This window comes from Macaca fascicularis, chromosome 3, assembly GCF_037993035.2.
Source record: "Macaca fascicularis isolate 582-1 chromosome 3, T2T-MFA8v1.1".
Lineage (NCBI taxonomy): Eukaryota > Metazoa > Chordata > Mammalia > Primates > Cercopithecidae > Macaca > Macaca fascicularis.
In genome coordinates, this window is record NC_088377.1 from 56,807,141 (window position 1) to 56,828,522 (window position 21,382).

Here is a 21,382-nt window from a genome sequence, read left to right on the forward strand (position 1 = left end):
CTGAGATTGTGCCATTGGACTCCAGCTTGGACAACAAGAGCGAAACTCCATCTCAAAAAAATAAATACATAAACAAAATAAATTATTAACTTACAGTTTTTCTACTGCTATGAAGTCCACTGAACCCCTTTAAGTAATGTGTGTGTTTGGCAGCTGGAAGCACTTCAGCAGTTTTTATTTTCTAAGCTAATAGCACAATTTTAAGTCATTTCCTGTATAATAATACCTTAAGTGTTTATTGGGAATATCATTAACACAGATAAATAACTTTTCAAAGTCCAAGCATATCCAGAAATCCTGTTTCTTACTTTGCATTAATGAAACTGTTCTAATTGCATTAGAGTGACTTTATGATACATGAATTTTGAGGGAATACCAAACTTTCTTATTTAAAATCCACCATGGTAGGCAGAGTTCCAAGATGACCCTAGAAATACTTGCCCCTTATTTACTCCCATGTTTTCTTATGTAGCACTGTTGACTTTATGAAAGGAAGTTCTTCTGTAAGCCTGACCTAATCAAGTGTACTATTAACAGGATCCTGACTTTCTGGAGTAAGAGATTAAACTGATGGGATCTTTCCTTTCTAAGATAAACTGCTTTATTAGAATATAAGTTAGATATCATAAAATTCACTCATTATAACGGTACAAGCTGATTAATTTTAGTAAACTTAAAGAGTTATGCAATCATCACCATAAAACATTGCCACCACCTCAAAAATTTCCCTGTGACCATTTGCGAATTGGTAATATCTTAAATTCTTGTGAAAAATCCTGTTAGAACTTGGTGGGCTATACTTTAATATGTTATTAAATTTAATTTGCTGCATTTCTTCAGATTTTTGCAGCTTTTTAAATTAGGAAGATCATCCTGTAGTTTCATTTTTTGTTTTGTCACCAGATTTTGGCACAAATTAACTTTCCATATTTTTTCATGTTCTGGAACAAATGTTGTTAAATCTTCTTAAAAACTTTAGACCGTTTAATTATGGTTTTGAAAGTATCACTGTAGAGTGTTTACTTTTGTATTTAGAAATTTATCTTTTTTTTTGTTTTGCTTGCCATCTCTTTTATACTTAGATGTGTTAGAGGTGTCTCTTATATCTTTATGGGTTACTCCCAGATTATACTATAGTTTATTAACTGTACAATATTTTAATTTCTAATTATGTTCTTCTCATTTTTAGAATTCTCTTCCTCTGATTTTACCTATACTTGCCTTTTTGTCTTATTTCTTTTTCGTTCATTTTAATCTTTATAATTTGGCCATTTATTTGTTCTTTCACGTTTAATAGAAAATACATTCAGTCCAAGAGTTAACTTCTAGCAAAGATTTTACAATGTCTTATAAGTTTTAAAATTTGTAAATTTATAATTTTCATTTCCTTAATTTTTAAGTGGTGTATGTGTGATTTTGTCTTTTACCCAGTTGTAATTGTAGAGAGACTTTAAAAAAATTATTTAGGTGATATGGATATTCAGCATAAAATGCTGTTATTACTTTTTATCATAGAGAAGTCTGTTCATATAATTTTTACATTTTGAGATTTATTCTTATATTCTTTATTACCTAGTACATTATCAGTTGGTGGTAATGTCCCATAGATCCTCTAGGTGTGTCTCTTTAAGTTACCCAATTTACTGTAGGTTGACTAAGTCAAACTTCATTTTTTAACCTCTGCATCCTTTTTCATTGTTTTGTTTTCTTGTTCCTTGATTAGTAGGATGCTAAAGGCTCCCACCTTCTTTTGCTTTCTTTTATTATTTAGAATTTTTTTTACTTTATGTAATTTTATATAATGACTTATAACTTAAGACTTCAGAGGTATAAAAGGTAAAGATTGTACCCTTTCATCACTGTAAAATGACTTTGACAGGTGATTTTTACCTACTAATTTCTAATCGTGTGTCTTTTTCTCTCTCTCTTTTTTTAAATTTAGGAGTTCTTTGTAACTAATAAATAATGGGATCTCAATGTGTTGATTGATCTATCTATCCATCTCTCTTACCCAACACAAACCATATTTTTTTTTAATTTTTAAATGTGAGCTTAATGTATTTATATTATTATCAGAACACTTTATTTTACGCTTTGCTTTCTTGCCTCTTTTCTTATTTTCTTTCCCTTTCTCTATTATGATTTGAATTATTTTATATTTTATAATGATTTGGAAGGCAAATATTTTTAACATGTAAATTTCACTAATGGTTAGCTTCAAGACTATCAAATTGTTACTTAAAACACTTTCTCTAACTATTGTAGATAACAAAAGAATCTTTGATTCTGTGATCCCAGAAAAATTCCTTGCCTTGCCCTTGTGTCCAAAATTTGTTAAATTTTGGCTTTTATGCACAACTTGGCACTGTACATTTAAAAGTACAACAAGTTTTCTTTTTTTAAAATAGTTTTTCTATCCAACTTTATAATTTTACTTGTAGTTATTTTGTGTTTGCTTATTTTGATTCATCAGCATTTTTCATTAAGTTTTTTAGTTTGGTTTATGTGCCTCTCATCTGAAATACCCTTTAAAACTTAAGGAATAAAATAGTACAAATTCAATCCATGATACTTTCCCAATTTGGGGGCAATTTTATCTTGAAAAAGAAAAACAGTATTTTTCAAGATTAAATACTTGACTGCTTTGATGGTAGTGAAGTCTATGGGTATATTAAAATTTTCTTGAAAAAGGAGAATCTTTTGAGCTTACTGAAACATTCCCCAGATTTTGTATAGCGTTCATTTACATTCCTACAGGAAAACCCATCTGTCTGAAAAAGTATATGTGCTGCTTTGAGGAACCAAATTTGTGGAAGGAGATTCCATTTGGACACTCTTCTACATTGCCTGCATAATTCGCATCATTCCTCTCAAATTACAGGCACAGATATATTCTCCACATAATTTATCCTTCTGTAAATTTTGTTTGATGGATTAATGACACCTACTGGGCATGTAGCATCTTTTTGAAACTCTCCATATCCAAGCTGAAAAGAATGGGAAAGCCCAACTCCCAAACGCTGAGCAGATGTGCACAGAATTGCGCTACCTTCATGCAGTCTAGGGTGATGGGACTTCGTTACATGTTCATTAGCAGTGATATAACCATGGATCGTTATTTTCCTAATTAGCCATTAATAACAGTTAACACTATAATGGGATCACAATTTCAGAATTTGGAGCATATATTGTTGACAATGAAATCTAATGAAAAACAAACTAGCTTCTTACATTTTATAAAAGATGTTAATCTCATTGATAGAATTACTGCCACTCATGGCAGATACCACCTTTCTTTCATTTTGCCTATTTATTTCTCATTGTGGTGCCCAAACTATTTAATATGTAATACTCTAATGGGAAGAAGCTTCTCACATTAGAAAGTAGATTATAGTAATTTTTAAATAAATGAGGTCCTGAAGTACGTAAAGGCTGATGGTAAGAAATCTTACTGAAAGCTTACTGTATCAGTTAGAAGAAAAGCTTTCTAGTAATAGCTGTCACGGATGCTCATACAAATCAATGCAAGCAGATCAATTTTTCTTAGCTCTTTAAATGTTTAAGTCAGCACCTGGCCTTTGTGATGTCTCTTGGTTGTAGGTGATAGCTGGGAATTTCAGGTGAAGGATTACAACTTCTGAGTTAGTTATGCTACCCCAAATGGTCCATTGGATGTGGCTAAAATGCTAGTTTGAAAATATATTTGGCTGGGCATGGTGGCTCACACCTGTAATCCCAGCACTTTGGGAGGCTGAAGTGGGCAGATCACCTGAGGTTGGGAGTTCGAGACCAACCTGACCAACATGGAGAAACCCCATCTCTACTAAAAATACAAAATTAGCTGGGTGTGGTGGCACACGCCTGTAATCCCAGCTACTTGGGAGGCTGAGGCAGGAGAATCGCCTGAACCCAGGAGGTGGAGGTTGTGGTGAGCCAAGATTGTACCAATGCACTCCAGCCTGGGCAACAAGAGTGAAACTCTGTCTCAGGGGAAAAAAAAAAAGAAAGAAAGAAAGAAAGAAAATATATTCATGGGATTAGGAATGAATACTTCTTTGCCTGAAATCTTGTGGTTTAGCTTTAGTACTTACTGTAGTCAATTCATTTCTTTGAAATATTGAGCTGTCTGACAGCTTAAAATCCTAAGTTTCCTTTAAACTTGAGCCTGGCTTTGGAGGAGAAAGGAGTGGATTTTATGTAAGGCTCTCTGAAGAGAATTCACTGAAGTGCTTTTTGCTGGCAGGGCACTGGGAAGGCTAGCAGGCTGCTTCCTCTCAGTCCTTCTTGGGTTTTGCCCTTAGCCTAGATCAACATTTAGTCAGATAATTTACGTCAGGGCCACTGAAGTGTGTTTTTATGCCTTGGTAAAGTCATCATTTTCCTTTCATGAAGAAGCATGGAAAAGGCCCAGGTGCAATGCCCAGGTTTTGCTAAGCCAGTTGGATATTAGTAACAGCCTTGACGCTCTTTATATTCTTAGTTCCCAGCTGGATATGTAGCTCTCATCTAAGTTGGGAACTGAGTTTTTATTATTAGTTTTTAAAATAGAGATGGGGTCTTGCTATGTTTTCTGGGCTGGTCTCGAACTCCTGGGCTCAAGGGATCCCCCTGCTTCGGCCTCCCAAAGTGCTGGGATTATAGACATGAGCCACTGTGCTCAGCCGTAAAGGTGTTGATCAAATATCACCTAACAAGATTCTTTTCTTTGTGACTGTACTATAGTCAAGTACCACAAAGAAATTGAGAACATGTTGTGTAGAGAATACTGATATGCTACAGAATCATTACTTCCATGTCAAATGTCAAACATCTAACTGTGCACTGAGAATTACTTTTTTCATCCATACCTTGGGGATAGTTCTACCTGCCCTTTCTTAACTCAGAATCAGTGGGGTAAGAGTTTGATACTGCTTATGAATTGGAGGGCCCATGCCACATGCAGACTTTATTATCGGTATAACTGTGTTATAACAATAGGCTTTTTGAGCTTGAAAAATGTATCATAATTATTAAAGGCATTTAATGAAGAATGACGTGCTAGCTAAATTTTGAAGGCATATTAAAAATATAAATAATAGAAAGAAAGAGCTCTTCAAAGACCATAGCAGAGGAGGTAAGAGCTGAGCCTTAAAAAACATCTTGAAGCGCCGGGCGTGGTGGCTCAAGCCTGTAATCCCAGCACTTTGGGAGGCCGAGACGGGCAGATCACGAGGTCAGGAGATCGAGACCATCCTGGCTAATACGGTGAAACCCCGTCTCTACTAAAAAAAAAAAACAAAAAAAAACCTAGCCGGGCATGGTGGCGGACGCCTGTAGTCCCAGCTAGTCGGGAGGCTGAGGCAGGAGAATGGCGTAAACCCGGGAGGCGGCGCTTGCAGTGAGCTGAGATCCGGCCACTGCACTCCAGCCTGGGCAACAGAACGAGACTCCGTCTCAAAAAAAACCAAAAAACAAAAAACAAAAAAAAAATCTTGAAGCACAGAGAAGGTAAGGGTGAACATTCCAGACAGAGGGAATCTCGTGTGAAAAAAATTACAGAGCAGGAATGGACAAGAAAAGTTCCGGAAATGAAGACAAGGTGATGTTCATTTTAGATTAAATCTCTCCTTTATTATCAGTATAAAATTGAAAAATTGGAGAGAATGACAATATTCTGAACTTTTATTCCATAGTAATAGCAAAAGCCTCATACAACTTGCATCTGAATTAACTTAGAATGAGGAGGTTTAGCATTAACTGAGGAGAAAACTAAGTACTTAAGAGCTCAGGAGGATACAAAGTAAAATTAGCATCAATTATCTGGGCTCCTTTACAGAAGACTTCCTGGAGAAAGGGATTTTAGAAGAATGTGATAAAAGTGAATTTCTGGAAAGCTTGATACCAAAAAAGAATGCCTTGTTTTGAAGACATGGGGGAAGCTGACTCTGTGAATAGTATGACCAGAAGTGAGGTCTGAAATGTAATCTTTAAAGACTACAAGGAATGTTGATTCAGCCTCACTCTCTATTCATCTTGGTTTCATCTTCCCCTTGGCACCATAGCCACTTGAAATCCCTGCAGGCAAAAGTTTGCTACTTATTGCCTGTTCTATTCTTTGAAATTCCCTCCTGTCTAGAAAAATGGCGCTTATGTTTAGTTTGAGATTTTCCATGTTTTCATTCATGCACCCATCTCTAATGTTTCTTGTTATTGTCTCCCCAAAGGAACTCTGTTTCAAATGAGACTGCTGATCATTTCCCAGTATGTTGCTTTTTCTGTCTGCTTTCTGCCTTTCTCTTCACTGGAGTGTCTTTCACTGTCCTCTGAGCCATGAGTTTAATCTACTTTCAAAATCCAAGGCTTCAGAAATCACTTCTCTGAACCTCCCTGGCTACTTTTTGGTTTCATTGAACATGTATCTCCTTGTGGTGTTGTATTTGCTTGTCTTGTGCTGCCTTTGTCTTGTTACATTGAAAACATTGTCAAGGGGCTGTGACTTGTAACCTATATACTACATTGCTTGGTGTTTCTGAAAATGTGGTTGGTGATGATATTGTAGACCAATGCTCCATATATTTATGACTTACAGTCTCATATAGACTGATGGTTTTCAATGTTACGTCTTTATTCATTTTTAATGGAAAACTGGAGCTTGTTAAATGTGTAGAAACCACTAGAATATAAACTTCATGAGAGGACTTCTGTTTTGTTTTTTTGGTGTAGTAGCATATCTTCAGCACTTAGTTCTAGCCCAGATGTGGCACTTAATACATTATTTGTTGAATAAGTGCTGATTTAATTTACTTAATCTGTAGGTCTTCATTGGTTCTTTTAAATATCCAGTAAGAAGCCTCCAGGATGTTATCTCAATAAACAAGGTCATTAGGTGTCATCCCACTGTTTGAAGGATAACATCGCAGCATCTCATCATTTTTTTCCTAGGAGAAGAAAAGTTTCTTTTATTTTGCTCTGATTTGTTTCTTTTTTTGCGACAAGACAGAAGAAAAAAGGTAAGAAATCATAGTTGGTGTAATCTTACTTCAGCTTATTCAATGTTTTTGGTCTTTTCATTACTGAAAAAAAATTGCAGTGGAACAGAAGAAAAAATTTGATGGAAAGACTACTTTCTAATTTATGGACCTTGGTTTGGCTTTTTAGATGTTTATTTAAGGCTTGCCCACTCTTTTCTCTACATTGACATTTCATGGTGAATATTTTGTTCATTCTACCCTGTGTTTTTTCTATGGCAGCTTGCCTGGCAGTATTCAGAAACAGAAGAATATTAAAGATCAGAACCTTAAATTGTTCACTTTTTTTTTTTTTTTTTTTGATGAAGTCTCACTCTGTCGCCCAGGCTGGAGTGCACTGATGCAGTCCCAGCTCACTGCAACCTCTGCCTCCTGGGTTCAAGTGATTCTCCTGCCTCAGACTCCTGAGTAGCTGGGACTATAGGCACGTGCCACCACGCCCAGCTAAATTTTGCATTTTTAATAGAGACGGGGTTTCACCATGTTGGTCAGGCTAGTCTCAAACTCCTGACCTCGTGATCCTCCTACCTCAGCCTCCCGAAGTGCTGCAATTACAGGCGTGAGCCACCGTGCCTGGTTCTTCACTGTTGACAAGAATCAAAAACACGAACTAAGAAGGAGACCACTGCCGGGCGCGGTGGCTCAAGCCTGTAATCCCAGCACTTTGGGAGGCCGAGACGGGCGGATCACGAGGTCAGGAGATCGAGACCATCCTGGCTAACACGGTGAAACCCCATCTCTGCTAAAAAAAAATACAAAAAAACTAGCTGGGTGTGGTGGTGGGCGCCTGTAGTCCCAGCTACTCGGGAGGCTGAGGCAGGATAATGGCGTGAACCCGGGGGAGGGGGAGCTTGCAGTGAGCTGAGATCCGGCCACTGCACTCCAGCCTGGGCGACAGAGTGAGACTCCGTCTCAAAAAAAAAAAAAAAAAAAAAAAAAAGAAGGAGACCACTAACTTTTTCCTTTTTCCTCTCTTCTTTTGCCTTTAGCTCAAGCCAGGACAGAACAGCTGCAGGGACAGTGACAGTGAAAGTGCCAGTGGAGAATCGAAGGGCTTCCACCGGAGCAGCTCTCGGGAAAGGCTCAGCGATGTAAGTTTAATTAAAAATAAATAAATAAATAAATAAACCAAAACCACTAGGCCACGCACACACCATTGGTTCAAGTCTGAATTACATAACTTTCCCTCATCTTTACAATTTTTTTGTCTACCCAAGCATTGCGGTTCACATTATCTTTGTATACCTATGTGAGCATTGTAGTTATGGTGTCATTCTAAAATGTCGTTTGAGCAAAAATGTATTTTGACGAATCATGAGGTAGGAGGAGCTATTTGTTACCTTAGAAACAGCAAGGCCGGGCATGGTGGCTCATGCCTGTAATACGAGCGCTTTGGGAGGCTAAGGCAGGTGGATCACCTGAGGTCGGAAGTTCGAGACCAGCCTGACCAACATGGAGAAACCCTGTCTCTACTAAAATTACAAAATTAGCCGGGCATGGTGGTGCATGCCTGTAATCCCAGCTACTCAGGGGTCTGAGGCAGGAGAAGCACTTGAACCCAGGAGGTGGAGGTTGCGGTGAGCTGAGATCCAGCCATTTCACTCCAGCCTGGGCAACATGAGCGAAACTACGTCTCAAAAACAACAACAACAACAGACGACAAAGAGGAATGATGATACTTTTATTATCTGTTGCAACTGAAAGTAGTCAAGTAGTGCTGAGACTGAGAAATGACATCATTTAGCTATGGGCTTTTTGTAATTTCTTCACTTAAGAAATTGTTAACAATCCCTGTCATTTTTATTCCTGCTGGAAGTGATGACTAACCAGCCACTTACTTGGCAAGATGAGGAATTAAATTTCCTGATGGGGCTGGGCACAGTGGCTCACACCTGTAATCCCAGCATTTTGGGAGGCTCAGGCAGGTGGATCATGAGGTCAGGAGTTCGAAACCAGCCTGGCCAATATGGTGAAACCCCGTTTTTACTAAAAATACAAAAATTAGCTGGTCATGGTGGCACATGCCTGTAATCCCAGCTACTTGGGAGGCTGAGGCAGGAAAATCTCTGAACCCGGGAGGCAGAGGTTGCAGTGAGCCAAGATCGCACCACTGTGCCCAGCCTGGGCAACAGAGCAAGAGCCCATCTCAAAAAAAAGAAAAAAAGAAAAGAAAATTCCTGTTGGATTTCTGGAAGGAAAACCTTGTGAGAATGCGTCATACCTCTTTAGATGCCTATTTGCCCTTTAGATGTGATTTTAATTGTTCTCTAGTCTCCTACCCACCAACAGGGCAGGTTCCCCCTCTGTTGCTTCTGAGAACCACCTACGCCTCTTTGGACTCTCTTGCCTTCTTTACTCATGTGTCATATATCAGCATTTTTTTTTTTTTTTTTTTTTTTTTGACAGAGTCTCACTCTGTCGCCAGGTTGGAGTGCAATGGTGCGATCTCGGCTCACTGCAACCTCTGCCTCCCAGGTTCAAGTGATTCTCCTGCCTTATCCCCCCAAGTAGCTGGGACTACAGGTGTGCACCACCACGCCCAACTAATTTTTGTATTTTTAGTGACAGGGTTTCACCATGTTGGCCAGGATGGTCTCGATCTCTTGACCTCGTGATCTGCACACCTCGGCCTTCCAAAGTGCTGGGATTATAGGCGTGAGCCACCACACGCCCAGGCATATATCAGCATTCTTAACTCATCTGTGCCTCAGGAGCAACACTTGGAAATTCTTTTGTGAAGTGGATCAAGTAAAGAGAATTTTTTTTTTTTTTTTTTTTTTGAGATGGAGTCTCGCTCTGTCACCAGACTGGAGTGCAGTGGCCTGATCTCAGCTCACTGCAACCTCTGCCTCCCGAGTTCAAGCGATTCTCCTGCCTCTGCCTCCTGAGTAGCCTGGATTACAGGCACATGCCACCCCACCCAGCTAATTTTTGTATTTTTAATAGAGACAGGGTTTCACCATATTGGCCAGGCTGGTTTTGAACTCCTGACTTCATGATCTGCCACCCCAGCCTCCCAAAGTGCTGGAATTAGAGCTGTGCGCCACCACGCCTGGCTTAATTTTTCTATTTTTAGTAGAGACAGGGTTGCTCCATGTTGGCCAGGATGATCTAGCATTAACAGAGTGAGAGAGTAGTATCATGAAAAAAAGAGAGAATACTTCAGAGTGTCTGAGTATTAAGAATAAATAAAGGATATGTAATGAGGAGCAAAATCCTTTATTTTCTCCTTTTTTTTTAAAAAAAAAAACACCATACTCTAAAGCAGTGTGCTGTTCATTATAAAGTGCAAGATGATTCATTGAGTTCCAGAGAGAAAATATTAGTACATTTTTTTTTCTTAGAAAAAGAAATTAAACTTTACTAGTATTCAATTTAATGAGTGGGGAATAGTAGTTGTCTATAATTTTTAAATACATGGATCTAAGGAGTGTATATTCAAAACTTTTTTTACTGAGAGATGTCTACTAACATAAATGGTTGGAGACTACTGTAGCACACTGAGCAGTTCTCTATGATAATACCACATCCATCTCTCCATCAGCCAAGGTATACAACTCCGAGATACAACTGCCTTCCTGCACCTCTCATGAAAGTTTGTGAGGTTTATGATGAGATGTTGTATGAGATTCTGAATTCTTATAGGAATTAAATGGAATAAAGTATAATTATTTTTATGTTATTTTAATATATTAGTTATAGATAATTACCTCCCCTTCTTCTGTGGTATAATATCAAATTATATAAATAAAGAGTACTAACAGTCTTTTATTGTGTGTGTGTTTCTGTGTGTAAGAATATGTTTTATTGTGTGTCTATGTGTTTGATTAATTTTGTGATAGAGCTATACAATCATAAAACCATGACAACTTTTCTTATCTAAGTTGTTAATGCTTAAATAGCTGTTTTTGTGAGATTTTTGTTACACTTTTAATGTAAGATCTCATTGACCCTGGAAATTATTCCAGGGTTAGTCAGTCATATTTTCTTCGTAGTGTAGAGAAATGAAAGCCATGTTAGTTTAGGGGACTAGAGCTGCCATTGGGTCTTTTGGCTTGTTTCCTGTAACTCACTTTCTGTTAGATAAAAATAAATTGACAAAAGACATTCCATATTCATGAATAGAAAGACTAAATATTATTAAGATGTCAGTACTACCCTAAGCTATTTATAGATTCAGTGCAATGTCTATCATAATTCCAACAACCTTTTTTGCAAAAATGGAAAAGCAGATTCTCAAATACATATGAAATGGCTTGAGGCCTTAATAACCAACACAGTCTGGAAAAAGAACAAAGTTAGAGGACTTACACTTACCAACCTCAAAACTCACTGCAAAACTACAGTTAATCAAAACAGTTTGGTACTGGCCTAATATTAGACATACAGACCAATGGAGTAGAATGGAGAGCCCAGAAGGAAGCCCATACTTATATGCCCAACTGATTTTTAACAAGAGTGCCAAGACACTTCAATGGGGAAAGAATTTTCTCTTCAACAGATGGCGTTGAGACAACTGGATTTCTATGTACAAAAGAATGAAGTTTGACCCCTACATCGTACTATGTACAAAAATAAACTCCAAATGAATCAATGACAAAAATTTAAATGTGAACACCATAAAACTCTTAGAAGAAAATATACGGGTAAATCTTCATGGCCTTCAGTTTGGCAGTGGCTTATTAGATATGACACCAAAAGCATGTACAATGAAAGAGAAAATAAATTGGACTTCATCAAAATTAAAAATTTCTGCACACCAAAGAACATTATCAAGAAAGTAAAAAGACAGCCTACAAAATGGGGAAAAGATTTGCAAATCATATAACTGGTATTTGTTATACGGAATATATAAAGAACTCCTACAACTCAGTAATAGTCAACCTAATGCAAAAATGTGCAAAGAATTTGAGAAATATTTCTACAAAGAAGTACAAAGAAGAGGTACTTGAAAAATGCTGAAAATCATTAGTTATTAGAGAAATGCAAATTAAAACTATAACGAGATTATCATTTTATACCTCGTAGGATGGTTACACTTTTTAAAAGAGAATGAAAAATAAGTGTTGGCAAGGATGTGGAGAGGTTGGAACACTCATACATTACTGGTGGGAATGTAAAATGATGCAGCCACTGTAGAAAACAACTTGGCAGTTCCTCAAAAAGCTGAAACATATAATTACCATATGACCCAGCAATTTCACTTTTAATACCCCAAAGAATGGAAAACATGAACTTAAACAGAGACTTGTAAGCCAGTGTTCACTGCAGCATTATTTATGGTAGCCAAAAGGTAGAAACAAACCATGTGTTTCTCAACAAATGAATTGATAAACGAAACGTGACAGCTTGGCTATGCACACAATGGAATATACTCAGCCATAAAAAGGATTGGCATTGTAATATATACTACAGTATGGATGAACTTTAAAAATATCATGCTAAAGAAAAGCAAGACAAAGAAGGACAAATATTGTGTGATTCCACATATATGAGGTATCTAGAATACGCAAATTCATAGAGACGTAAAGTAGAATAGAACTTACCAGGAATTTGGGGGATGGAGAGTGGGAGGGAGAAAAGCTATTGCTTGACAGAGTTTCTTTTTGGGGATGATGATAATCTTTTAGAAATAGATAGTCATGACAGTTGTTCAATGTTTTGAATGTAATTAATGCCACTGAATTACACAATTAAAAAATGGTGATCTGTTTAAAAATGTAAAAATGATTAGGGCTGTAATAACGCTTATTGTGCTTTCACTCTGTTGAAAATATGGAAAATAGTTACAACTTTTACCATCCTTGTCTACTAATTGTGTCACTTGTGTCATTTCTGGTCCTGTTTCTATTGGTTGTTTTTTCTCTTCATTATGGATCATATTTTCCTGCTGCTTTGTATGCCTGGCAATTTTTCACTGGATGCCAGACATTATAAAATCCTGTCAGTCTTAAGTCAGTCAATGAGACACTTTCAATTCATATTGTTTATTATATTTAAAAATTATGAAAAAAATTTGTGGACCTATAGTAGGCATATCATTCATTAATTATTAACATTCATACTTTTTGCAACATTACTAAAAAGGAAAGAAAGAAAATTGATCCATAAAGTGGACATTAAGTGAAATGTTTTGAGATCCCTAGTAACATTTCCCTCACACATGTGCAGGTCTGTGGTTGCAGAGTCCTGTGTCAAACACTTCTTCTTTTTTTTTTTTTTTTTGACACGGAGTTTCGCTCTTGTTGCTCAGGCTGGAGTGCAGCAGCATGATGTTGGCTCACTGCAACCTCCACCTCCTGGGTTCAAGCAATCTTCCCGCCTCAGCCTCCTGAGTAGCTGGGATTACAGGTGCTTGCCACCACGCCCAGCTAATTTTTTGTATTTTTAGTAGAGATGGGTTTCACCATGTTAGCCAGGCTGGTCTCAAACTCCTGACCTCAGGTGATCCACCCGCCTTGGCCTTCCAAAGTGCTGGGATTACAGGCATGAGCCATCATGTTCGGCCGAGATGAAAGCTTTTAACAAGTCGGCCCACAGAATGATTCTTTTGGATACCAAAGCAACACCTACCTGTGCAATATTTTAGAGAATAAAGATGCCCCATTTTTGCTTGAAAGAGAATTAACAATTAATTTATTTTTTACTTTTATTTTCGTTTCCTGGGTATATGTGAAGGTTTGTTACATAGGAAAACTCATGTCACAGGGGTTTGTTTACAAATTATTTCATCACCCAGTACCCAATAGTTATCTTTTCTACTCCTCTCCCTCTTACCACCCTTCACCCTCAAGCAGACCCTAGTGTCTGTTGTTTCCCTCTCTGTGTTCATAAGTTCTTACTATTTAGGTCCCACTTGTAAGTGAGAACATGCGGTATTTGGTTTTCTGTTCCTACGTTACTTTGCTGAGGATAGTAGCCTCTAGCACTATCCATGTTCCTGCAAAAGACATGATCTCGTTCTTTTTTATGGCAGTGTAGTATTTTTTGGTTTATATATACCAAATTTTCTTTATCCAGTTTGTCATTGATGGGCATTTAGGTTGATTCCATGTCTTTGCTATTGTGAATAGTGCTTCAGTCAACATTTGCATGCATGTGTCATTACGGTAGAATGATTTATGTTCCTCTGGGTTTATATCCAGTAATGGGATTGCTGGGTCAAATGATAGTTCTGCTTTTGGCTTTTTGAGGAATCATCATACTGCTTTCCACAATAGTTGAACGAATTTACACTCCCACCGATAGTTTATAAGTGTTCCCTTTTCTCCGCAACCTTGCCAGCATCTGTTGTTTTTTGACGTTTTAATATTAATAATAGCCATTTCGACTGGTGAGATGATATCTCATTGTGGTTTTGATTTGCATTTCTCTGATCATCAGTGATATTGAGCTTTTTTTGTATAGGCTTGTTGGCTGCATATATGTCTTCTTTTGAAAAGTATCTCTTCATGTTCTTTGCCCACTTTTAAATGGAGTTGTTTGGTTTTATCTTGTAAATTTGTTTAGCTCCTTATAGATGCTGGATATTAGACCTTTGTCAGATGCATAGTTTGCAAACATTTTCTCCCATTCTGTAGGTTGTCTGTTTACTCTGTTGATAGTTTCTTTTGCTGTGCAGAAGCTCTTAAGTTTAATTAGATCCTAATTGTCCATTTTTGCCTTTGTTTGATTGCTTTTGATGACTTTGTCATGAAATCTTTGCCCTTTCCTATCTGCAGCATAGTATTGCCTAGGTTGTCTTCCAGGATTTTTATAGTTTTGGGTTTTACACTTGTCTTTGATCCATCTTGAGTTGGTTTTTGTATATGGTGTAAGGAAGGGGTCCAGCTTCACTCTTTTTTTTTTTTTTTCTTTTTTGAGATGGTGTCTCACTGTGTTGCAAGGCTGGAGTACAGTGGCACGATCTTGGCTCACTGCAACCTCTGACTCCCTGGTTCAAATGATTCTTTTGCCTCAGTCCCCCAAGTGGCTGGGATTACAGGCATGTGCCACCACGCCCAGCTAATTTTTGTATTTTTAGTAGACAGGGTGTTTTACCGCATTGGCCAGGATGGTCTCAAACTCCTGACCTCGTGATCTGCCCACCTTGGCCTCCCAAAGTGCTAGGATTGCAGACGTGAGCCACTGCTCTTGGCCCATCTTCAGTCTTCTTTAATGCCTATCAGAGAGTGAGAAGGTGGAGTCAAAGACTACTACTGGCTTCTGTTTTGTTTTACTTTTTTTTTTTTTTTTTTTTGAGACCGAGTCTCACTCTGTCGCCCAGGCTGGAGTGCAGTGGCGTGATCTCTGCTCACTGCAAACTCTGCCTCCCGGGTTCACGCCATTCTCCCGCCTCAGCCTCCCGAGTAGCTGGGACTACAGGTGCCCGCCACCATGCCCGGCTAAGTTTTTGTATTTTTAGTAGAAACGGGGTTTCATCGTATTAGCCAGGATGGTCTCAATCTCCCGACCTCATGATCCACCTGCCTCAGCCTCCCAAAGTGCTGGGATTATAGGCGTGAGCCACCGCACTGGCCCCTGTTTTTTCTTTAAAAATCCCCTATTAGTTCTTATTATGCTTATTCTTTCACTTCATTAAACATATGGAAAATAGTTATTACAGCTTTTACTGTCCTTGTGTACTAATTTTGTCACCTGCGCCATTTCTGGGCCTGTTTCTATTGGTTGATTTTTCTCCTCACTGTGGGTCATATTTTCTGGCTTCTTTGTATGCTTGGCAATTTTTTATTGAGTGCCAGACATCATAAAATTTTCCTTGTTGGGTACTGGGTATTTCTAGTTTCTATAAACATTACTCATTTTGGCGTACAGTTTTGTTATGTAGACGTGTATGTGTGTGTGTGTGTGTTTAATGTTTGCTTTTGTACTTTGTTGGAGAAGACTAGAACAATCTTTAGTCTAAAGATAATTTTTCCTCCATGCTGACTGAGTACTCTGCCTAATCCCTAATGTCTTACAAGGTTTTTCCACTGTGGATTGTGGGAAAACAAACTATTCCCTGCCTTGTGTGAGCTTTGTAAGTTCTTCCTCCTCCTTTCCAGTGGTTGTTTTCCTTGCCTCAGGTATTTTTCTCTCACAGATGTGCTGATTAGTCTTCAGGTGGAAACTAGAGGGGAACCTTCTGCAGCTTTCATGATTCTCGCTTTCTGTGATGCTGTCCTCCTTATCCTCTGCCTTGGAGTTCCAGCTGTCTTGGCCTCCCCTTATTCTCAACTCTGTCTTTAAGACTCAGAGATTCCACCTGGGTCACCTCCTACCCCTCAATGCTGTGGCATGAAAACTCTCCAGGCAGTGAGGTGGGAAAATTTTAAGGGTCACCCTACTTTTTTCTCTTCTCTCAAATATTATTGTCCTTTATCTTACCCAGTTTCTAAAAACTCATGTTGCATACATTTTGTCCAGTTTTTTAGTTGCTTGAGGTGGGAGAATACATTCAGTCCCTATTAGTCCATCATGCCCATGACTCGCTTTTCAGCTAAGATGAAAATTTCCGTCTGCCTTTTCACCCATTTTAGTGATATTTTTAGGAGCGTTGGCAGTTGAGACTTACTGTCAAGTGAGGTTAATCAAAATACTATATTTTTCTAGCTTTGTTTTTTTGAATTGGTTAGGCCAAAAGAATAAGAATAAAGAATTCCAGTGTAGCTGGAGAATTTGACTCATGGGTGAGGCTTAAAAACACCAAATATACGGCCAGGTGTGGTGGCTCACACCTGCAATCCCAGCACTTTTGGAGGCCAAGGCAGGCAGATCACTTGAGGTCAGGAGTACAAGATCAGCCTGGCCAACATGGTGAAACCCCGTCTCTACTAAAAATACAAATAAATTAGCTGGGCGTGGTGGAGCATATCTGTGCTCACAGCAACTTGGGAGGCTAAGGCAAGAGAAGAGCTTGAACTTGGGAGGTGGAGGTTGCAGTGAGCAGAGATTGTGCCACTGCACTCCAGCCTGGGTGACAGAGTGAGACTTAAAAAGACTTTTTAAGACTCTGTCTTAAAAAGAAAAACTCAAATTTGCTTTGCTTTTCTAAATTATGTATTACCAGACCATGTTGCCAGGAGGGAATAATTGGCCACAAGAACTTCCAGATTGTCCACATCAAGGAGGTATAGTAACTTGTTTAGATTAGTCACTAGGGAAGAGGTAAGGGGAATAATTGAATACATATTTAATAAATGTTTACGATGAGTTATTCAAGGGGAAAATATTGCTTCTAACTTAAACAGAATTTTGTAATTGGGGAAGTTTGTCAAAAGTTAGGAGCAAAACATGCTTAAAAACTTTTAATAAACAAGCCTCAAATTATGAAATGTTAATGGGCATTTATTACAAACAGGCCAAGATTTAATAGAAGTTCTGCTATTTATTGTGTGTGACCTTAGACAAAGAACGTGACCTCTCTTCCCCGCCAAGACGGAGTCTTGCTGTGTCGCCCAGGCTGGAGTGGAGTGGAGTGGAGTACAATGGCGCAATCTCAGCTCACTGCAACCTCCACCTCCTGGGTTCAAGCAATTCTCCTGCCTCAGCCTCCCGAGTGGCTGGGATTACAGGCATACACCACCACGCCTGGCTAATTTTTGAATTTTTAGTAGAGATGGGGTTTTACCCCGTTGGCCAGGCTGCTCTCGAACTCCTGACCTCAGGCAATCCATCCACCTCAGACTTCCAAAGTGCTGGGATTACAGGCATGAGCCACCATGCCTGGCCTTGTTCACACTTTCAAATCTTCCTACCTTTGCTTATTCTTTTTATTTATTTAAAGTGGATTGCAGTGGCATGATCTCAGCTCACTGCAACCTTGACCAGGGGGTTCAAACTTTTCTTGTGCCTCGGCCTCCCAAGTAGCTGGGACTATAAGCATGTGCCACCATGCTTGGCTAATTTTTGTATTTTTAGTAGAAATGGGGTTTTGCCATGTTGACCAGGCTGGTCTTGAGCTCCTGACCTCAGGTGATCCACCCTCCTCAGCCTCCTCCCAAAGCCCTGGGATTATACACATGAGCCTCCACGCTTGGCCTGTTTTATTTCTGTTCTTTGTTCTTTGTTTTTCTTTTCCTTATGTCAGCCTCAGCCTCACTTCTACCAAACACTTCCCAATATACTGCGGAAGTAAACTTCTTTAGTGCTATGTTTAACGACTATATGAATATGACTCTTTTCACCTTTCTCTCTGAAAGAATTTTGGGTTGGATTGTTAGTTATGAGAAGACAGAAAGACATTTGACACCTTTCCAGGGTTCAGATCGTTGAAGGAATTTAAACATCTCAGGAAATAATGAAAAGGGATCAAATTCTTATAAGTCTAATGCTACACAGTTGTCTAATCTTATAATTCTGGTAGCTATTTACAGTTGAGACATTTTTTTCTACTGCTTTTTGACATACCCCTTCTCCTACTTCAAATCTCTCCTGGTCTTTGGGTTTTTATTGATTTGTCTATCCCACAGTGCCACTGTTCATCCATCCATGGCGCATCTTTCCTATTCTTTCTTCTTCCCTTCCTTCCCTCCCTCCCTCCCTCTCTTGAAATCTTTATTGAGGTTTTATTCCATGCCAGGTTGTTTCACCAGCTACTGTTAAGGAGGAAACTGACTTGAGCCACTACCATGAATGAACTTCCCACATTGTTATAATTAGATTAGGAAATCTAATCTCAACCTGACAAGGATTCTTGGTATTTTATTCCTCTCTTTTTTTAAAAAAATCTGTGCCACATTTCCCTTTTCCTTAACAGTTTGCTTATGCCTTTTTCCATTCCTGTCTCATATATTTATGAATTCTCCTGGATATGTCAGTATTTCAGTTGTCAAGAAATGTCAGTCAAATTCCTTTCATTCATCAGGTATAGTCTGGGCATTTGAGGTTGAGTGGAGAACAAGATGAAGCCTCTGCCCTCATGAAATTTCCATTCTAGTGGGAGCGACAAATCTGTGAAGAAACAACTAAAATTCTTTCTAATACAGTGTTTTCTGACATAAACAATATGAAGTGTGGGGGTGTGTTGCCACTTTAACTAGTGTGATTGGATAAGGCCTTTCTGTGTAGGTGACATTAAAACTGAGGCCTAAATAAAGAAGAGAAGGTAGACAGGTGAAGATCTATGGGAAGAACATTTTGGGCAACAGGAGCAACAAGTTTAGAGGCCCTGATTCAGAAGCAGCATGTTATGTTTTAGGGTAAGAAAAATGGCTAATGTGGCTAGAGTAGAATGAAGAAGTACAGTGGCTGAACACGTAACTTCTAACCCATGCTAAGGTGGCTGGGTGTTGTATTAACTTCCTGGGCTGCTTTAATGAATGATCACAAACTGTATGTCTGGAAACAACAGAAATCTATTATCTCGCAGTTCTGGAGGCTAGAAATTTAGCATCAGTGTGTATCTGTAGGGCTATGTTCCCTCTGCGGGCTCTAGGGAAGAATCCTTTTTTTCTCCTAGCCTCTGGTGTCTCCCAGTGATCCTTGGTGTTCTTGGCTTGTAGATGCATCATTCCAGTCTCTTCTTTAGTTTTCACATGGCTTCTATAGCAGCCATTGGATTTATAGCCCATCCTAATTCTGTATGACCTTAATTTGGTTACATCTGCAAAGACCCTATATCCAAATTATGTCATTGTGTTAACTTCTCCACAGAAACAGAACCACAGCAGAAGATAACAGAACCAATAGAGAATGATTTATTTTGAGAAATTGGCTCACAGTTTCGGAGGCTGACAAGTCCCAAGATCTATAATCAGCAAGCCAGAGACCCAAGAGAACCAATAGTATAATTGTAGTCTCAAGACTGGCAGGTTTGAAACTCGTGAAGAGCTGATGTTTTTATTGTGCCTGAAGGCACAATAAAAAATTGATGTCCCGGGTCAAAGCCAGGCAAGAGGAATTCTCTCTTATCTGGGAGAGAGTCAGCCTTTTGTTCTTTTCAGACCTTCAACTGATTGGATAAGGTTCACCCACTTTAGGAGGACAACCCAGTTTACTCAGCATATCAATTTAAATGTTCAACTCATCTAAAAACATCATCACAGAAACACCCAGAATCATGTGTGACCAAATATCTGGGCACCCCATGGCCCAGTGAAGTTGAAACATAAAATTGACCATCACAATCACACTCTGGGGTTCCTGGTAGACGTAAACAGGGAGACATTGCCCAATCCATGACAGGTTATTATCTTAAAAACCATTGGAATATGTTATAAGGATTGGAATTGTAGTTCTCACTTTAAAATGTTTATTTTGCCTTTGATATGAGGAACTGTCCATGAAGATGAGAGCAAGAATGAAATCAGAGGTAGAAGCCAGAAGGCTGAGATGAGAGTTGGTGACAATCTGAAGTGGGCATAACAGAAGGTTGAATAATTGATGTTGGAAGTGACGTAGCATTTTCACACCTGATGCTTTTATCAAGTTGTTACTCCATTTTTACTTGATTTCTTCCAACAACTATATGCTTATTTCTCATTCAAATATATTTTGTGTGTGGTTTTTTTGTTTTTGTTTTTTTGTTTTGTTTTGGTTTGGGTTGGCTATTAGTAATCTTATTTCCAAGGCACGTTTCTTTGGATTAAGATTTCAGGTTTCTAAAACACTACTGGAAGATCTGTGAATGAGCTTGTTTTATGACCTTTGCAAGAAACTTACTTGTTCATATAATTCCTGGCATGGTCCTTCTCCTTTTTACTCCCAAGAGAGAAAAGCATAACATGAAGGTGGGTAGCCAGGGATGTTGAACACAATTAGTGATTTGGAAGAATTTTAAAATATTCAATTTAAATTAGCCCTAGGGTCAGAACACACATTCTCACCTAGGGGTGGAGTACACATGTGTCCTGTCTGTACTCAGGGAGCTGTAATAGTAGCCATGGCCTCTCTGTGTGGATTTATAATGAATGGAGCACATCTATTTTAGATGGATAATCAATTTTGAAATCCCTTGTTGTAAGTATGCTGTTAAAACAGAAATGTTAACTTCATGAGTTTAATGAGTAGCTTCGATGATAGCTTAGTGACAGAGATGGAAGGAAAGGCAAGCGGGGGGAAGTGAGAAGAGAACAAGTGTTTAATGAATATCTACTTGCAGACTTGAATGTCAGCAGCAACATTCTCCCTCCTGGAAAATGTCTTTCAACTGCGCATCCCATTACGTTCCTGCAGCTCATGGTAGCATGAAGATTGAGACAAAGAGTGTGCTTCTAAGAAAGCTCTCCTTTACAATATAATGAGATGGAGGTGGGTAATTTGCGGAGATCGCTGGAGCAGTGGTCAAATATGAAAAAAAAAAAAATCCAGCAGAATGAAAAGACCATGTTAAACAGGAGATGGCTTATAATGAGCCCGGAAATTGCATATTAGATAGCCAGCTGGCCAGCATTTCC

General features: G+C 38.6%; 1 protein-coding gene across 20 annotated transcripts in view; it reads left to right on the top strand.

The window, feature by feature from the left end:
• AUTS2 (activator of transcription and developmental regulator AUTS2) overlaps positions 1-21,382 on the top strand; it is a 1,209,597-nt gene that overhangs the window by 522,739 nt on the left and 665,476 nt on the right. For all 20 annotated transcript variants that reach the window (XM_005549414.5, XM_005549418.5, XM_005549420.5 and 17 more), the window contains one exon: positions 7,997-8,098. In XM_005549414.5, coding sequence (XP_005549471.1) covers positions 7,997-8,098 — 102 coding nt within the window. The remainder of the gene's footprint in view (positions 1-7,996; positions 8,099-21,382) is intronic.